At 34.1% G+C, this 18,479-nt stretch overlaps 3 protein-coding genes and 1 long non-coding RNA gene across 4 annotated transcripts; 3 read left to right on the top strand and 1 right to left on the bottom strand.

The window, feature by feature from the left end:
• Positions 1 to 21: 21 nt before the first annotated feature.
• LOC131596989 (uncharacterized) lies at positions 22 to 491 on the bottom strand. Its single transcript, XM_058869712.1, has 2 exons — positions 342 to 491; positions 22 to 264 (listed from the first exon to the last, which is right to left on the bottom strand). The coding sequence occupies exons 1-2, from the start codon at positions 489 to 491 to the stop codon at positions 22 to 24; spliced, it is 393 nt and encodes a 130-aa protein (XP_058725695.1).
• A 2,907-nt stretch (positions 492 to 3,398) lies between these two features.
• Positions 3,399 to 3,983, top strand: LOC131599026 (uncharacterized). The gene has a single exon (XM_058871544.1). It carries the CDS (start codon positions 3,545 to 3,547, stop codon positions 3,776 to 3,778), a length of 234 nt encoding a protein of 77 aa, XP_058727527.1. The 5' UTR covers positions 3,399 to 3,544; the 3' UTR covers positions 3,779 to 3,983.
• Positions 3,984 to 14,778: 10,795 nt separating this feature from the next.
• On the top strand, positions 14,779 to 15,584 carry LOC131599025 (uncharacterized). The gene is made up of 3 exons (XR_009282495.1): positions 14,779 to 14,845; positions 15,044 to 15,151; positions 15,540 to 15,584. It is a non-coding gene; the product is annotated as an uncharacterized LOC131599025 (long non-coding RNA).
• Positions 15,585 to 17,058: 1,474 nt separating this feature from the next.
• Positions 17,059 to 17,812, top strand: LOC131596988 (UDP-sulfoquinovose synthase, chloroplastic-like). The gene has a single exon (XM_058869711.1). It carries the CDS (start codon positions 17,273 to 17,275, stop codon positions 17,810 to 17,812), a length of 540 nt encoding a protein of 179 aa, XP_058725694.1. The 5' UTR covers positions 17,059 to 17,272.
• The last annotated feature ends 667 nt before the right edge of the window (positions 17,813 to 18,479 follow it).

Raw genomic sequence — 18,479 nt, 5'->3', positions numbered from 1 at the left:
ACCCTAACTAAATTAGACAGATTACATGAAATTGTAAATACAACCAACAATCAAACAACACACAACAAGTGCTATCCTAAGCTGCATGTTTTTCCTTTTCTGAACTTCAACCTTCATCTTCGTTTTCTCCAATTTGTTTGACACTGATTCCAATTTCATTTGTAGTATATCACACTTCTTACAAAATGGTGAAGTGACAATTTCTCCTTTGCTGAAATGGAGTATTTCATCATCCCATAGAAAAAGTTCACAGCTATTCCCAGTCTACACAAAAGGAGATGGTGTCTGAGTTAGCATATAGAAAACAACCCAATATTAGATGATGACATAAACATACTCACCCCAGCGCTTCGACATTTCCAGAATTTTCGATTGGGGTTTTGCACTGTGTTGGCTCTCCACATCTTCATCGTTTTACCAGACCCACATCTCGGCAAATCATGCGATGATACTGACCCAACCGTGCTCGTGTGAGAACTGCTTCCAACCATGGCTCTGCGATGAACGAATTGAACGGACGAGGAAGAACAGAGTAAACAAAGGGATGGAAATGAATCTCGTTCGAATTGGGGGAGGAAGCTTACCCTAGAAATGGACGAGGAAGAAAACACAGTCAGAGTTGTTCCAATGCCACGTCATCCAATGGTCAAATGCCCAGTCAGCACTGGCAGTAAAAGGGTGTGGTGAAACTGGGTTTTCATTTTTATAAGGGTGTGATCTTTAAAAAAAACATTCAGGGGGGCAATTCTGAAACACGCCCTAATGGCAGGGGGAATTGCATTTAACCCTTATTTTTATTATATTATTCAGGCTAAGGAGTTGGGGAGAAGACCATTGATGCCTGAGCTGATTTCGAGGACCCGAAAAAGGAGATCGGGAGGTTTTGTCGACGAGCGCACGAGGATGTATCTTGTAAGTAAAATTTACATTGTTTATTTTTTTTAAATTAATAAAAAATTTGTGACATGAATTTCATGTGGCAATTGATAAATTGCCACGTGAAAATCACGTGGCAAATCATAAGTTGTGGCGTGAAAATCACGTGGCAACTTTTTAATATATTTTAATTTATAGTATGTACATATTTATTTAGTATAATTAAATATGCATGTAAGTATTTAACTTAAATTTTTTTTATCGAATATGTGTGCAGGAAGAATATGATAGACGGCTTGCCATTTTTCTGGAAAATAATCCTCAATTCATGCTAGCAGAGGGGGAGCCGCTTAACGCGGATGTTGATCACTACATTTGGTGTGAGGTTACTAAAGAAAAAGGGCCTAATGGTTGCTTTTTTGGGGCTGGAAATTTGGCGTCCAGCTGTAGACGTGGTGACCGCAATCTGTTTCAAAGAGTTCAGGATGGAGAGGGTGGATCGCGTCAACCAAATCTGACACAGGAACAAACTGAATTAATAAGGCAATTGGCGAGACGCGAAAATGAGGCCCAGATGGAGATGATGCGGAAGAAGCAATCTGATATGGAGGAGCAGCATGCGTGGCAGATAGAGGGCATTCTAAAGAAGCAAGCTGAGATGGAGGAGCAGATGAGACGGTTTATGCAAGGAGGTGGAAATTACAGTAATGTTCCTCCTCAAGAGCCGTAGGATGACGAAGTGGGTGATGATTTTAATCCGGATAATTATTTTCCGGATGATGATGCCTCTTAAAAACATTTTGTATTTTATTTATTTTTAATTTATATTTATGTAACTTATTCTACATTTTAATTCATTAAAATATTAGTTTTAAATTTTTAATTTTATTTAATTGAATTTATTATATAAAGTTTATTATATGAATTTATTTTATAAAATTTTATTATATAAATTTTATTATATAAATTATATTTTAAAGATTTTACTATATAAATTTTATTTTATATATTTTATTATATAAATTTTTTTATATATAAATTTTATTATATATATTTTATTATATATAAATTTTATTATATAAATAAATTAATTAATTATATAAAGCCAAATACATCCTGCGTATTAAATTTAAAAAAAAAACATTTAATGTAGCGAAGTGGAAACCACGTCGCTACATTGGTCAACAAACACACTTTTCAACACCTGCCACACCTGCTGTGTGTGCAGGGAGCTGTTTCCTATGTAATCCAATTGCGACGTTGGAGTCACGTCGCTACTTTCTGACGTGGTCTCCACGTCGCTACATAGTTGCCACTTTAGCTCCTGCGACGTGTTGGCTCACGTCGCTATTTTTTTGTTGCCACGTGATGTTGCATGTTGCGACGTACTATCCACGTCGCTGCAGAGCATCTTTTTTATAGTGGTTCCTATAAAGCCTGTTTCTCACTTGTTGTTACCTGCAATGTGGTAGAAAATTTGTAGTATATGATCTTTTGGTTAATTGGGAGGATGCCTTTTTTGCCGAGAGATAGATATTACATCGTTTGTTAGATTTTCACTTTCTTAGGGGATTTAGTGAGAGATAGATGATGGATTATAATGATTTGACATTCGGTTATATGAACTATTTTTAAGAATTTCAAAACGACTACATTTTTTTCTAGATACTCCAATAAACTAGAAGAACATGGAAGAGAAAATAATTTTTCTTGTCTGAAAATGGTATCTTAGTAGGTCGTCATTTTACTCATTTATTTTTTTTATTTGCTTTAAAAATTCTAGTCCCTATTTGAGACAATAGTAGTTTGAGAGTTTGTGATCTAGATCCTTAGGTTTGTGATCTTTCCTCGTGGAGATGTTGTTCTGTTGATACTGATTCTTCTTTCTGAGAACTAACTTAATTGATGTTCTCTGATGATTGTGTTGTCTGTTACAGCTCTTTGGATCTTATATATGGGGACGTATCAAATGAGAACTTTGGCTATAATGAGAACTGAGAACTTTTAATAATAACCATTAGATATGAATTAATGGCTCAGATTTACCTCATATTTTAAAATATTTAATTAACGTTTAAGTGAACAAGGTATTTATGTAATATGTATTTAACATATGATAAGCTATTAATTCAAATCCAATGGTTATTATTAAAAGTTCTCGGTTCTCATTATAGCCAAAGTTCTCATTTGATACGTCCCCTATATATATATATATATATATATATATATATATATATATATATATATATATATATATATATATATATATATATATATATATATATATATATATATATATATTAAAAAAAAACATCTTAGGATACTTGGAACCATAAAGCAGAATTGGACACTGAACCAGCTAGGGGAGAATAACTGCTCTGTGAGTCAATTCATAAAGTAGAGGACGAGAACACTCCTGCTTCTTTTTACATCTATTATCATTATTATTTATCTCAAAGATTCCATACCCTCCTTTTTATTATATGATTGTAAAATACAAAGTACTGATTTTAAAACCAGATGTCTTGCTTTCCCACTCTATAAATACCAACAACTCCATTGTCCTCTACTCACAACCAATTAGAGTTACATTGTAACATAGTCCTAAACACACATATAACACCTTACAGATCCATTATCTTAGTAATAGACTTGAAGGGTGTGGAAAATGGGAGGTAAGGGGTCATCTTCATCTTTATGCAATGTATTCAAAGCATGTTTCTCAAGTGGAAACAATGATGAGTATTGGGAAGGTAATGGAGCTGGAAGAAGAATGTTTGCAAGTGATGAAGATAGAGGTGGTTGGGTTGCTGAGCCTGGTGTTGATAGGAAAGCTTCTGACTTCATTGCAAGATACTATGCAACTCGTGTCACTGACTCTCAAAGCCAATTTGCTTCATGAGTTAATCACTTTCCACCTCATATTCATTTTTCTACCTCGTTGTTTCTCTCCTTCTGTTACTTTGATCCACCTTCTTAGCTATTGAACTTTTGTTGTAGTAGCTGTATTATTCTTTGGTTTAATATTAATGTATGCAAGAGAATAGAAATATAAAATAAATTCATGAAAAGTGAGGAAAAAGGTGATATTCCTTGACAATAAAATATTTATGGCTTAGTTTTTTTTTTTTTTAGGTTAACTGAATTCATGTTGAATTTATATATTGCTATTAATAAATAACAAAATTTTACGCATTGTTTGTAATTTTGTTTTATGAAAAACATGGCCTATGGTTGAATGAAGTCGCCGATAAGTAAAAATCAGAATAAAATGATACCTCAAGAATCAAGATACAATGGAACATAATTCCAAAACATTATTTATCATCGAATCAATAAATGTCCCATAGTACATCAGAAAGTTCTCTATCCTTGCTTTTAAGTACAAAAGCTACTTTTGGTTTCAAGAATACTCCTTCCATTTTTCCCATATCATAATTATAACAGCAATGCTATACTTACACCTCAATCTTACACCAATACTTACACCAAACACTGTTCACCGTATTTATACGGTGAACAGTGTTTTTTAAAATAAAATAATAATATTTATAAAAAATATTTTTTATTTTTAAAATTACGGACGACACTGTTCATATAAGGACGTGCATTAACCAACTTCATTACTGCATTAACCAAGTTTTTACACTGCATTAACCAAGTTTGATGACTGCTAAAAATTATTTTTAATACTTGGATGTTGCATTAACCAACTTCATTACTGCATTAACCAAGTTTTTACACTGCATTAACCAAATTTAATGACTACTGAAAAGTACTGTTCATGGGTGTAAGAATAGCATTACTCAAATTTGGTTAGTGCAGTGTAAAAACTTGGTTAATGCAGTAATGAAGTTGGTTAATACAACATCCAGGTATTAAAATTGATTTTTAGCAGTCATCAAACTTGGTTAATGCAGTGTAAAAACTTGGTTAATGCAGTAATGAAGTTGGTTAATGCACGTCCTTACATGAACAGTGTCGTCCATAATTTTAAAAATAAAAAATATTTTTTATAAATATTATTATTTTATTTTAAAAAACACTGTTCACCGTATAAATACGGTGAACAGTGTTTGGTGTAAGTATTGGTGTAAGTTTGGGGGTGTAAGTATAGCATTATTCTAATTATAAACAAAAATAATTATTTTTACAGCAATGCTATACTTACACCTCAATCTTACACCAATACTTACACCAAACACTGTTCACCGTATTTATACGGTGAACAGTGTTTTTTAAAATAAAATAATAATATTTATAAAAAATATTTTTTATTTTTAAAATTACGGACGACACTGTTCATATAAGGACGTGCATTAACCAACTTCATTACTGCATTAACCAAGTTTTTACACTGCATTAACCAAGTTTGATGACTGCTAAAAATTATTTTTAATACTTGGATGTTGCATTAACCAACTTCATTACTGCATTAACCAAGTTTTTACACTGCATTAACCAAATTTAATGACTACTGAAAAGTACTGTTCATGGGTGTAAGAATAACATTACTCAAATTTGGTTAGTGCAGTGTAAAAACTTGGTTAATGCAGTAATGAAGTTGGTTAATACAACATCCAGGTATTAAAATTGATTTTTAGCAGTCATCAAACTTGGTTAATGCAATGTAAAAACTTGGTTAATGCAGTAATGAAGTTGGTTAATGCACGTCCTTACATGAACAGTGTCGTCCATAATTTTAAAAATAAAAAATATTTTTTATAAATATTATTATTTTATTTTAAAAAACACTGTTCACCGTATAAATACGGTGAACAGTGTTTGGTGTAAGTATTGGTGTAAGTTTGGGGGTGTAAGTATAGCATTATTCTTATTTTTATATTAGTTACAATTAAACATAATTAATTTTCTTCTTTTTATATATAATCAAAATAAAATTTATTATAATATCCATAATTATTATTTCTGAATCAACTACTAAAATTAAATATTTTTAAAATAAATAAAAAATATAATATTATACAAACATTAATTAATTTTAAATATTTTGACATTTACTTATAAAAGTGATCAATATTTAAAGTCATTTTTTATAATAGTGACGACAGAAAGTACAAAAATAAATAGGGATAGATATGGTTCGGATCTAAAATTCTAAATCGATCTAATTTAAGTGTGAGATAAAGAAATTTAAATTTCAACCGGTTTAGCAATTAAATTTTTTTATGTCAATACTTGTGAGAAGGTCGAAAGTTGCGTTAGAAAATTCAAAAGGAGTAACTCGAGCAATGTTGTTAAAGGTAGAACGAAATAAGAAGAAAAATTCTTCTTAAATGAGAACTCATAACCCCTCAAGATTTTGCAAAACTTTGCACGCTACTTGTGCCACTATCGTTTCTAATTCGAAAAAAAAATTATAATTGATACCAATAAATAAAGGAGAACACATCTGCATCATAATTGGCTGACGTCTCAGATGGTTTACTATACTTGAATAATTAAGACTTGGACGTTGACTCATCGGGTGGGAACATAACCGAAGACCCCGCCTAGCAATGTGTGAGCCTTGGTTCACCTGCTACTTCGACCGCCCTACACAAACGAACTCGCCGAAAAAAGAGGGTTGCCCCAACGCATTCCTCGTCCATAAGAGTCATTGACAAGGGGTAGGCGCCTCCAAGAAAGGAGAACGGTTTTAAACAATTCGCTCTTTAACGGAAAAACTCTCGTGCTTGAGGGACTATGTAGTGTCCTATTTTGGAAAAAGTCCAAGATTAGGGTGCCCATCGCCTAACAAATAGGTTGCCTAAAAGGAGTCCAATATAGCCGCTCATACTGTCCGTCTAACGTGACAATTAAGTAAGAGTGAGTCTTTGTTGACTCCGAAAATATAGCTGGACCATGATCTCCTTAATAAAGTGAGAAGTTTGTAAGTACGGATTGCGCCTAAGAGGGGGGAGGGTGAATTAGGACCAATAAATATTCTGGTTTTTAGAGACAAGGATGTTCTTATTTTCTAGTTTGGTTAATTGTGAATAAAGTAATAAAATGCAGAAAGATAAAGGACACAACGATATATCCTGGTTCCCCTCACAATCCGAGAGTACTCCAGTCCCCTTACGCAGTAAGAGATTTTACTATTGTTGGTAACTTGTACAAGACAAACCAAAACACCAAGAACAATCCCCTTGGATTTTCACTAAATACACTAAGAGTACAATTCTCCCTTAATGACTTATTGGTTTCCAACAATCCTGGACAACAAGATTTCAACCACCAAGAACAATCCTCTTGGATTTACTAACTTGATTATGAAAACATTCCTCTCACTAATCAAAAACCCTTGCTTCCAACAATCCTGGATAGCAAGTCAATAATAAGCAAAATATGAAAATTTATTTGAGTAAGAGAGTATATGAATATATATTAATCTATAAGATTGATCTTCCCTTCCAAACAAGCAATTATCAATGATAGTATAGTGCTCAATATTTATGACTTATGATATGAATTTTTCTGGACTTTGAATGAAACTCTAATGTAGAAAAAATCAATATGAAAGTTTGAATATCAATGAGCACTTAGTATGAAAATTGAGAGAGTAAGAATGTAAAATTGCCAATGGAAGAGGTATGTTTAAATCTGAAAAAAATAGTGCTTTATATACTGCCTTAACACCTTTTAGAAATGATGCAAATCAATGAAACAATGCAATGTTTAGTAGGCACACAATCTGATTCGTATGCAACAGAAAAAATGCTGAACCCTTGCCACTGTTTCATTCGTAACGCGTTACGAAAATACCGTAACGGGTTACGCTATACCGTTGCAGTTTAAAATTTAAAAACCTCGTTTCAGTAACGCGTTACGAAAATACCATAATGGGTTACGCTGTGAGAAAAAATACTTCCAGGGGCAAAATAAAGGCTGGCTGCGTGACCGTAACGGGTTACGTTGAGAAGAAAAAGAGTTTCTTTTAATTTCAATGGACGCATGCAATAAAATATGAGTTTTGAGCACTATATTATCAAGATAAAAACATGTTTTTACCTATAGTGCTTAAGCTCCAAATGTCTTCAAATATTTCTTTAAAAAACTTGATGCTTTATCCATTCTTTTTGCTATGAGCCTTTGATAATCAATTTGACTTCATCAAAACTAAATGAATGGAGAGGCTTGATTTCACAAAGTTAAGATCATGTCCAAGAGGCCATAAACCCTAGTTTTAGGTGAACTCCTATAAATACACTATCCCCAAGAGAATAAGAGACAACTCTCAAGTTCCACTTATTTACTTACATCTATTCAAGCACCACTTAGAGTGCACTCCGCTTTGAGTAACCATAACAACATCAATCAAAATTCTCGTGTGCGACCTAGCATCACCGACCAACAGCAGGATCTCTCACCTAACGTCAATTGGTCCTTAAAACAACCTCAAAAACCACCGTACATGGCTACTCGCCATCGTGAGCTAGCCCTCACGCCTAAAGTGTAATATACCTACCAGGAGGATCACATACACCTCTTTTTTTACGTACACATACATATCTATTACTTCATCAAACTGCATGTTGTAGTAAACATGAACGACCCTCGACTACAAGATGTTTGATTCGACTCTGTCGAATTCTAATATTATCCTTATCATGTTTTGAATTTGATCCAATACTAACTTATGATTTCAAAGCTACACTATCTTTTCTCTCTTTCTACTAATCGGTTAAGTGAATATTGTTTGTAGATTTATTTAAATTTCTCCTTATAAAAAATATTAATTAGGTCGGACATATGACAATTATTTAATGTAGTTTTTCAAACATTGCCAATAGTGCATTGGAGTAGTGTATATAGAGCTGTCAAAATAGGCTAGCCTATATGGCCGGCCCGCCAGGCCCGGAAAATTATAGGGCTTGGCCCTTAAAATTAGAGCCCATATTTATCAGAGCCTTTTTATCCCAGCCCTGAAAAGTCCGCTTCCCATTAGGGCTAGCCCATATGGGTCGTGGATAGCCCATCAGACCCGCATAATTATAAAATTTTAAAAATATATTAATATTTATATTAACTTACTCCAAAATAGCATATTGATTTTTCCCACTTCACTAAATTTTATCTCTATTTTATTCAATCTTTCTCTTTTAAATATTATACATTAATATAATCAACATTTTTTCATCATATTATATTAGTTGTTCTCTTATAATAAATATTCAAGTATTATTTTTTACAATTTAGACATATATTGTATTTAGAAACACATTATAGTATTTATAAGAGATAATATAGTACTTAAAAATGTATTATGTTTAAAATAACATAATTTCTAATTTTATTTATAATAAATATTATGGAGTTTTTTATTTAATTTTTTTAAATAAAAAAGCCCATTTAGAGCTGGGTAGCCCGAAACCCATCTAGGGCCGGGTTCGGATAGTAAATCTCGAACCCATATTATACAAGGCCTTTTTGGCCCAGTCTTGAAAAGTCCAGGGCCCGCTAGGGCCGACCCGTTTAGGACCGGGTAGCCCATATTGATAGCTCTAAGTGTATAGTTTGATTAGGTTGTTTTAGATAGTGTCGTGAACTAACGTCCTAGTACGCTACCTAACAAATAATTTCTTAAATGTCAAATTTATTTTTCTATTTATTTTTTAAATTAAAAAAAAAAAAACAGTACCTACTTAGGCCAGAATCCGGCGTGATAAATCTCTGTTATTTTATTTGTATTAACCGTATTATTCTTGTTTTCCTCACACAATCCGACCAAATCATATTCCAAAATAATGACGTTGAGACTTGCAAACCTTTTAAATGATGGAGCCAAGCTGGTAAATATAATGTTAGTGCAATGCAATACAGTGCAAACGTAACTCTTACTTCATAAAGGAAGTTTGTTTTCTTCATATATGAAAACTATGACCAAAAGTTGAATGAAGTCACGTAAGAATCAGAATAAAATGATGCCTCAACGTACAATGGAGCATCATTTCTAGAATATTATTCATCATCAAATCAGTCAATGTCCAGCCGTAGATCATAAAGTTCTCAGTTCTTGCTTTTACGTACAAAAGCTACTTTTAGTGCCGGGAATGCCGCTTGGATATATTCTCTTACAGCCTACACAACAACAAAAAAAAATAGTTCAAATGCAGAGTACACAAATTCCTTGTCACAACATCATTTTTTCATTGATTTTCAATTTGGGCCATGAATGCACTATGCCAATTTTATTAAGACTTAAGAAGGGATAATCTATTAAGTAGAAAGAAAAATCAAGCACACTTTCAAGATGCGAGTTTCCTCATGAAGACACAAGCTGCGTGATTTGGGGGCATAAGATTGCCCGATTTCAGTGAGAGACCGGCCTATTGGGCTTGGGCCGCTTGAAATAATCCTCACATGTTCATTAAACATGAGTGAGAACGTGTGTCTATACAATGATTGACTAAGGAGTGTCAATACGGGAAACTACATCTCCCATGATTTCAGGGAGAATAAGTCTCCTCTCAGCCATCTTCTCTGGTCATGGATGAAGGATAGAAAAACACTTAGAAAGGGGGGGTTTGAATAAGTGTAGCTTTAAAACTTGTAAGATAAAAACTATTTGCACAATGATTTTTATCCTGGTTCGTTGTTAACTAAACTACTCCAGTCCACCCCCTTGGAGTGATTTACCTCACCTGAGGATTTAATCCACTAATCACACAAGATTACAATGGTTTTCCACTTAGACAACTTCTAAGTCTTCTAGAGTATACTGATCACAACCTGATCACTCTAGGAACAATCTGCTTAGATACCCTCTAAGACTTTCTAGAGTATTCTGATCAACAACCTGATCGCTCTAGTTCTTACAACTTAATGTAAACAAAATTCTAAGAGTTACAATGCTTCTTATAAAGTTATAATCACAACTGTGATATTTCTCTTAAAGTTTAAGCTTAATCTCACTAAGATATTACAACAGCAATAAGTGAGGTTGAAGATGAAGTTATGAGAGCTTTTGAATTGAACAGCGTTTCAGCGTTTTTGGATCGAGTGTTATGTTCAAAGTTCGTAACCTTGCTTCTCATCAGAACTTCATATTTACAGGCGTTTGAGAAGATGACCGTTGGGAGCATTTAATGCTTTGCGTGATCCGTACAGCATTGCATTTAATGTTTCACTCTTTTGTCAACTACCTCGAGCCTTGCTTTCGCTGTGTCTACTGACGTTGCCTTTAATAGCTTCTAACGTTCCTTTTGTCAGTCAGCGTAGCCTGCCATCTTGTACTTGATTCTGATTTGATCTTTTGTAGATACAACGTTTGAATCTTCAGAGTCAATACAGCTTGGTGCAGAGCATCTTCTTGTCTTCTGACCTTGAAGTGCTTCTGAGCGTGATACCATGAGAACTTCAGTGCTTCTGCTTCTGATCTCAAGTTCTTCTGATGCTTCCATAGACCATGTTCTGATTCTGCTTGACCATCTTCTAATGTCTTGCCAGACCATGTTCTGATGTTGCATGCTGAACCTTCTGAGTCAGTGCTTCTTGCGCTGATTTTGTGCATACTCTTTATATAATTTCTGAAATGGAAATTGCATAGTATTAGAGTACCACATTATCTCACACAAAATTCATATACATTGTTATCATCAAAACTAAGAATATTGATCAGAACAAATCTTGTTCTAACAATCTCCCCCTTTTTGATGATGAGAAAAACATATATAAATGATATGAATTTGCAATCAGAATATCAGACGGCTAAAGACAATTACACAGTTATAGCATAAGCATATAAACATAATGTGTGAATATGTCTCCCCCTGAGATTAACAATCTCCCCCTGAGATAAATAATCTCCCCCTGAAATAACTACTGGAAGAAATTTATAATAAAAGGACTTCCCTGAGTATTTTCCATTTCAGTTGAGACGATCACATATGCTTAGATCTTCAGAACATTCGTAGCTTCTGCTTCTTGCTTCCATAGGACAGCTTCAGAGCTTGAATTTCTTCTTGGATCACTTCATGCTAGATTGTATCAGAACATTGTTGAATGTACCAGAGCATCATCAGAGCATCTCTACATTCTGAAATGTTACAAAACAAGCTATACGACAAAAGTCAGAGCATGAATGAATCAGAACATAAAATATGTATCAGAACATATAATATGTATCAGAGCATAAACAATAATGTTTCAGAGCATATTTAGAACAAAAACATGCATCAGAACATTTAAGGAATAAGAATGAGTTAGAGCATATTCTATCATCAGAATATCATAACATTCTTCCTTCTTGCTTCTGATCTTGAAGCTTCATAGCACTCAGCTTGCTTCAGATTCCATGAGCATGTTCTTTACATAATTGCTTTTCCCCATGGTTTTGCTTCTCATGTTAAGCTTTTTGAGATTGTCTTCAATCCTGCAAAACACATAAAGACACAGAACTTGCAAAAGCTTGTTAGAAATGTAGAGACTTTCTCCCAGCAACTGATAATATAAATCAGATCATTTATCACAGTTTTCTCCCCCTTTTTGTCATAACATCAAAAACGCAACAGATTCAGATGAAAAACAAAACAATATGAGAGAAAAGAAGGATAATTTTCATTGATAGCAAAGGAGAATTATCAGAAAGTACAAGGAAGATGCATAGAAGACAGATGCAAGAAACAAGGAAAAACTACTAAGACACAAAAGGACTAAGACGACCCTAGCTTAGACATAATCTTGGCCGGCATGTCATGAATCCCAGCATTGCTCTCAGTCTGCCTCTCCATGAAAGAGCGGAACTCAGCATTGGTGTCCTCTTGCTTGTCCATACGAGAAGCTAGCTCAGCTTGGTTCTTCTGAATAACCTTTAGAGTCTTCACCAGAAGAGAGGGTTCATCAGAAGAAGCTTCACAACTTCTGTTCAGAGGGACAACATTCCCAACAGCAACTTCCATTATTAGATCATCAACTTGATTTTCCTCAACAGGAATAGACTCAGCAGGATGATCTTCAACATCAGCTTCTCCCATATCAGCATCTTCTTCATACACAGGAGCAGGAAGATCAGAATCTCCATTTTCAAGAGCTTGAAGAATGACAGCAAGATTCCTTGGGGCAGAAGGACCTTCAACTTCTGGCGGGTCAACAACTTCTGGAATGACCAAATCGGGGTCTTCCTCAGAAGGATTTTCCCTCGGAAAGTCAAACAAGGACTTGAAGTCTCCAGTCATAACTGGATACCTAGGTCTCCAGACCACAATATCCCTGCAAGGATTGTCCAGCAACTCATCAACAAACATCTTCTCCTCAAGAACTCTCCTGTTTTTTATAGGATGAAAATATACACCATTATCAACTTCAAGAAGATATCCAGCATAACCAGGAGCAGCAGCCACTAGTCTCTTCTGAACAGCCATAGCTCCCACCTGAAAATCTTGGCGAAAGCTTCTCCAGAGGTTTCTAGTAGAAACATCATAAAGGTCATTGAAGAAGGCATCTTGCAAGAGATCCAGCCTACTGATAACTTCTTGTCTGAACAACTCTAGGTAGATGTGAGGTTCAGGTTCAGGAGGATTGAAAGTGAATTTGTAGTCAGGGTAGAGAAGGTAGTATGGGTTGGATTTTCTGGTAGGAAAGGGATGGGATAAACACTAGTGCAAAAACAACAATATAATTTTAAAATTTACACCCGATATACTAAAAACGGGTGTAAATAAGTAACACGATGGCACTTTTGTAAATAAAATGTCATTTTAAATATTATCAGATGACAATATACACCCAATTTTTTAAAAACGGGTTTAAATTAAAAATATTATTATAATCAAATCTCAATTACTCCTGTTAAAATAAAAACGGGTGTAAATTTATATAGACTAAAAAAATATATTTAATTTTATAACTTAAAATATTTAATCTAAATATTAACATATTAGCAAATAAATTAAATATTATTAACAAATTAATAGGTGAATATTAATGATCTAAATTTATTAGGTGAATAAAATAATCTGATCAATTATGTTAATAACTATTTCTTTTAAACACATTAATTAATTAGTAGGTGAATATTAATAATGAAAGAAATTAATACCCTCTTAATCAGAAAGTAGTAACACACCATTCATTTTAACTGAAGAAAAATGAGACTAAAAATAGTTTCAACATATTTACAAAACTGATATTGACGCACGAAACCCAAATTCACCTAAACCTAGATTCACGAAACTCTGATTCATCTCCGAAACCTAGATTCACGAAACTGAGATTCGCCCATTTCACTGAATCTGTGTTACAATGGCCCAAGTTTGCGAAGAAGAGTGAGATAGTGGCTGTGAGTTTCGATTCTCCCTGCCGAATCCGAATCTGATAGCGTCGATGTTCATGATCTCGTTTTGTTTCTATACATTCAATCCTACAAGAGTCTCCTCCCGCTGACGCCTAAGGATTCCTCCGCTGTAGCGGATGTTTGGCCTTCCACTTCCGCTTTTGATGGATACTTGTTCGCTCTCACGCCGCTTCAGGTGAATTCACCGTTTTCTTTCTTCGATCCTTGCAATACACTTTCATATGATGTTATGAATAATGCATTGCTTAATTCCTGTAATTGGATTGAGATGCTCACAATTTGTTTGGAGTGATTTCTGTTGACTTGATGTTGTGAAAGTGTCGATGTTGGTTTTGAATGGTTTGCAATTGCAGCTTGTGCGGAGCAACAGTAAGCGGTTTACGCCGTCGCAGGGTGATGAAGAAGCACATCAGCTGTCTTATCTGCAAAAGCATTTGGCTAATATTGTGTCTCTACTAGCAGAGCCTGTGGAGGGGGAAAGTGAAGAATCTCTGGTTTGTTTGTTTGTTTACTGCGTGCTCCCATGAGTTACTGACTTTGGCTGCATTGCTTTATATTTTTCATATTATCAATACTAATCAATTGGCAATATAAGTAAATAAATTTTTTGATTATACTGCATATGTGACTTTTAAGGAAGCTTATGCCCTGGGAACTGCATTATTGCTTAATGTAAGGTTCTTACCTTCTTTGTCAAGTCGTTAAAATTTCACCAATTACATTCAAGAGTATATTTTAGCTTAATATATTGTGATATTTCTACCTGTTCAATTCAATTCATCTTGTTTTATTGCAGAACATTACCTATTCAGTAACATGAAATTGTCCTGGTTTAAATCTGTTTGCTAATTTGCATATATTCTTGTTCAGGGTTCGATGATTTTGGACCAAAGCATTTCCATTTCACGTTGGGAAGCTTATACAGATGACAATAATTGGAACAGGCATAACGTTGAAGACAGTATTACATGCTCTCAAGTATGCCTTAAAACCCTTCCTTAGAAAGCTTTCTTACTTTTAGTTTGACCAAAGTGAGAACTTAAGTTTTTATTTTGTTACATTTTTAAAAATATTCATGAACCATGCTATCAACTTGAGTCACTGGTTGATACTCTGTCAAATACACACGAGAAATTATATTAGATGAACATAAATTTCAACCATTGTTTTCTTCTCAATTATCTCAATCCCTTTCCCAAATGTAACTTGGAGTCCGTTTGAATTGACTTGTTTGAACTAATCTACTAGCATATGTCCAATAGAAACTATAATTTGAGTTTGAAGATAAGATTATACCCGAGAAAGTAGTTTCAATTCATTACTTACTTGGTGAGTCATTCTTTTCTGTTAATTTTTCTTTCTGCAGATTGCTATAACATCTTACGGATTGGGCGTGTTAATGCGATCGGAGACGTTATCTTATTCCTCGAAAAACTATGTGTCAGCCTCTCAAGTGTTGTTTTCGCTTTCCTCATGTTAGAAACTCAAATACAAATCCGCGCATAACAAGATTTCATCTCCGTTCTTTCCTGTCATGTTATGTTTTCTATTACCTAAGATCACCATAATCGATAACAATCACCATAAAAATACATTCTGCATAAGCATGCTTAACACACAGTTTTAATCTAATCTCAATTTCTCATGTGGCAGAGGCGTTGTACGATTCTTTCCAAAAGGTCCCTCTTCATGCGTAGTAGAAGTAAGGCCTTTCATACATTTTTACTAATTTCAGCTCTTTTTTATTGATAACAATTCAATCTTTCTTGTATAACTGTTGCCAATTTACTTTAATCTCATATTAAGAGGGGAAAATTGGGTTAAATCAATACCAATGTAAGTTTCTCAATGCAGTATTTGTCCAACTAGCTGCATCACCGATTCACTGCATGTTCTTATTGGGTCAAATAATTGCCTATCTTTATCAATCCAGTGCATGACTAGGTGGCACATCACATGTATCCACACTAAGGAATAACTCTTTATATCAGTCCCATAAACAGTTTTTTCCATGGTTTTAACTTCTAACATGAAATTAGGAAAACTTAAAAGTTATAGTACATAGTGTTTTCTCCTTTTTTTTCTTCCCCGATCCCCATTCAGCATTTGAGTCAAGCACTAACTATTGCTGTTTTGTATTTTTGCCATTACAGCCGACGGCTTCTTATGAGGTTCCTCAACTTTTATCTCCAGTGGCATCCGTAAGTAATCTAGCCTTTATAAAATGTAAAGTTCTTGATATAGTTGACAAAAACAGTAAAAGAACTCCCATTTTTCATTATTTATTACTAGACAAGTGGCATCCACAACATATCTTGTTCAGCAAGCAACACAAACCAATTTGACATCAACTCTGCTTCAATTTTGGAATCGGTAACAACAATCATCATCCGTAAATCATCACGGCTCAAATCACTCACCAGTCCGCAATAATCCGCTACTGACGCGAACAACAACATCAAAGCAACGTCATCAACAACGACAATTCTACTTTAGGCAGGGAAGGCTGTAGTATTGCCTCACTGTAAATTACTAGTCACATTTAAATATGGTTTTGGATATATACAACGCACTCATTCTACCAATGGTAATTTGTTCGATTCTCTTTCTTTGACGGACAAAGTGCAATACTGAAAAAATAAAAAAAAATAAATGAGAGAGCTTTTGTGGTTTTTTCCTTTTATATTGTTAATGGTGAAAGGCTTCAAACCAATCTTTTTATATAAGTAGATATTGTTTTGAGGGATTATGCTCTCTGATTTTAAGGATCTTCAATGGAAGATATCATGCAACAGTTTTTTTATTTTTCTGAAAAAACAAGTTCCTGTTGGTTATCTTTATAGTGTAGGCTATGCTAGGTAAATGATATTTTTATGTATATTTTTGTAGGTCGGGCCTTTCTAATGTAACTGCTGGAGCTGGAAAATCAGATGGCGTCTCTCAACAAGTTGGGTTAGGCACACGTGTTTCTACTCCTAGAAATGATGTCGATAGCAATTCTGCAATCAATGATAGGCGGGATCGTCCTGTTAATTTAGACAAAGAAAGGATATTGTGGTTCAAACTAGTTCCGGGGAGCCTTTCAAACCGAAGTGAGTCATGGTCATTGGTGGAGATGGATATTGTGGTTGGGCGACCACCCTCCATCTTTCTATGATAGATCTGTCAAGAGCGGTGTATAGGCAGCAAAACAATGTTTTTGGGACACTGAATGTGCTCTTTGCTATAAAAGAGTATAAAGAGGATTTCCATTTGGTTAAGCTTGGGACAATGGGTGAATACGGGACTCCGAATATTGATATTGAGGAAGGTTATATTACCATTACTCACAATGGGAGAACTGGCACTTTGCCATATCCGAAGCAACCTAGCTCGTTCTATCATTTAAGCAAGGTGCATGATTCACATAACATAGCTTTCACTTGTAAAGCTTGGGGGATTCAGGCAACTGATCTGAATCAAGGAGTGGTATACGGAGTAAAAACAGACGAGACTGCAATGCATGAAGAGCTGTGTAATAGATTTGATTATGATGCTATATTTGGAACTGTGTTGAATCGATTTTGTGTTCAGGCTGTTGTTGGTCATCCACTCAATGTTTATGGTAAAGGATGCCATTTTATGTGTATGATTTTATAGTACTTGAAATATTATGAATGCACATGATATTGTATACTTTTTGGTTAATATTAAAAATATTTTGACTTAGTTAAAATATGATTTTATAGTATTTGCAATATTATGACTGAAAATGAAATATAACTAAATGGTGTATATGAAATAGGGTGTAAATAGATTTAAATATAATATAATTGTTCATTCATAAATGACATATTTACACCCGATTTTTATTAAAATAGGGTGTAATTAAGAACATATCTACACCCAATTTTAATTAAAATAGAGTGTAATTAAAACGTAATTACACCCGATTTTTATTAAAACAGGGTGTAATTAAAACGTAATTACGCTCAATTACATCCGATTTTTACTAAAACAGGGTGTAATTAAAAATGTAATTATGCTCAATTACACCCGATTTTTATTAAAACAGGGTGTAATTAAAAACGTAATTATACCCGATTTTTGTTAAAATAGGGTGTAATTAAAAACATAATTACGCCAAATTACACCCGATTTTTGTTAAAATAGGGTGTAACATAGAACATATTTACACCCGATATTCTTAAAATAGGGAGTAATTACGAACGTATTTACACCCGTTTTAAAATAGGGTGTAAATGCGTTAGACATTTCTCACCCTGTGGATATACACCCGATTTTTATTAAAAATAATGGGTGTAAA

Source organism: Vicia villosa, linkage group LG4, assembly GCF_029867415.1.
Source record: "Vicia villosa cultivar HV-30 ecotype Madison, WI linkage group LG4, Vvil1.0, whole genome shotgun sequence".
Taxonomy (NCBI): domain Eukaryota; kingdom Viridiplantae; phylum Streptophyta; class Magnoliopsida; order Fabales; family Fabaceae; genus Vicia; species Vicia villosa.
Note: the sequence above shows the minus strand (reverse complement) of the source record. Positions and strands in the feature narration are given on the sequence as shown.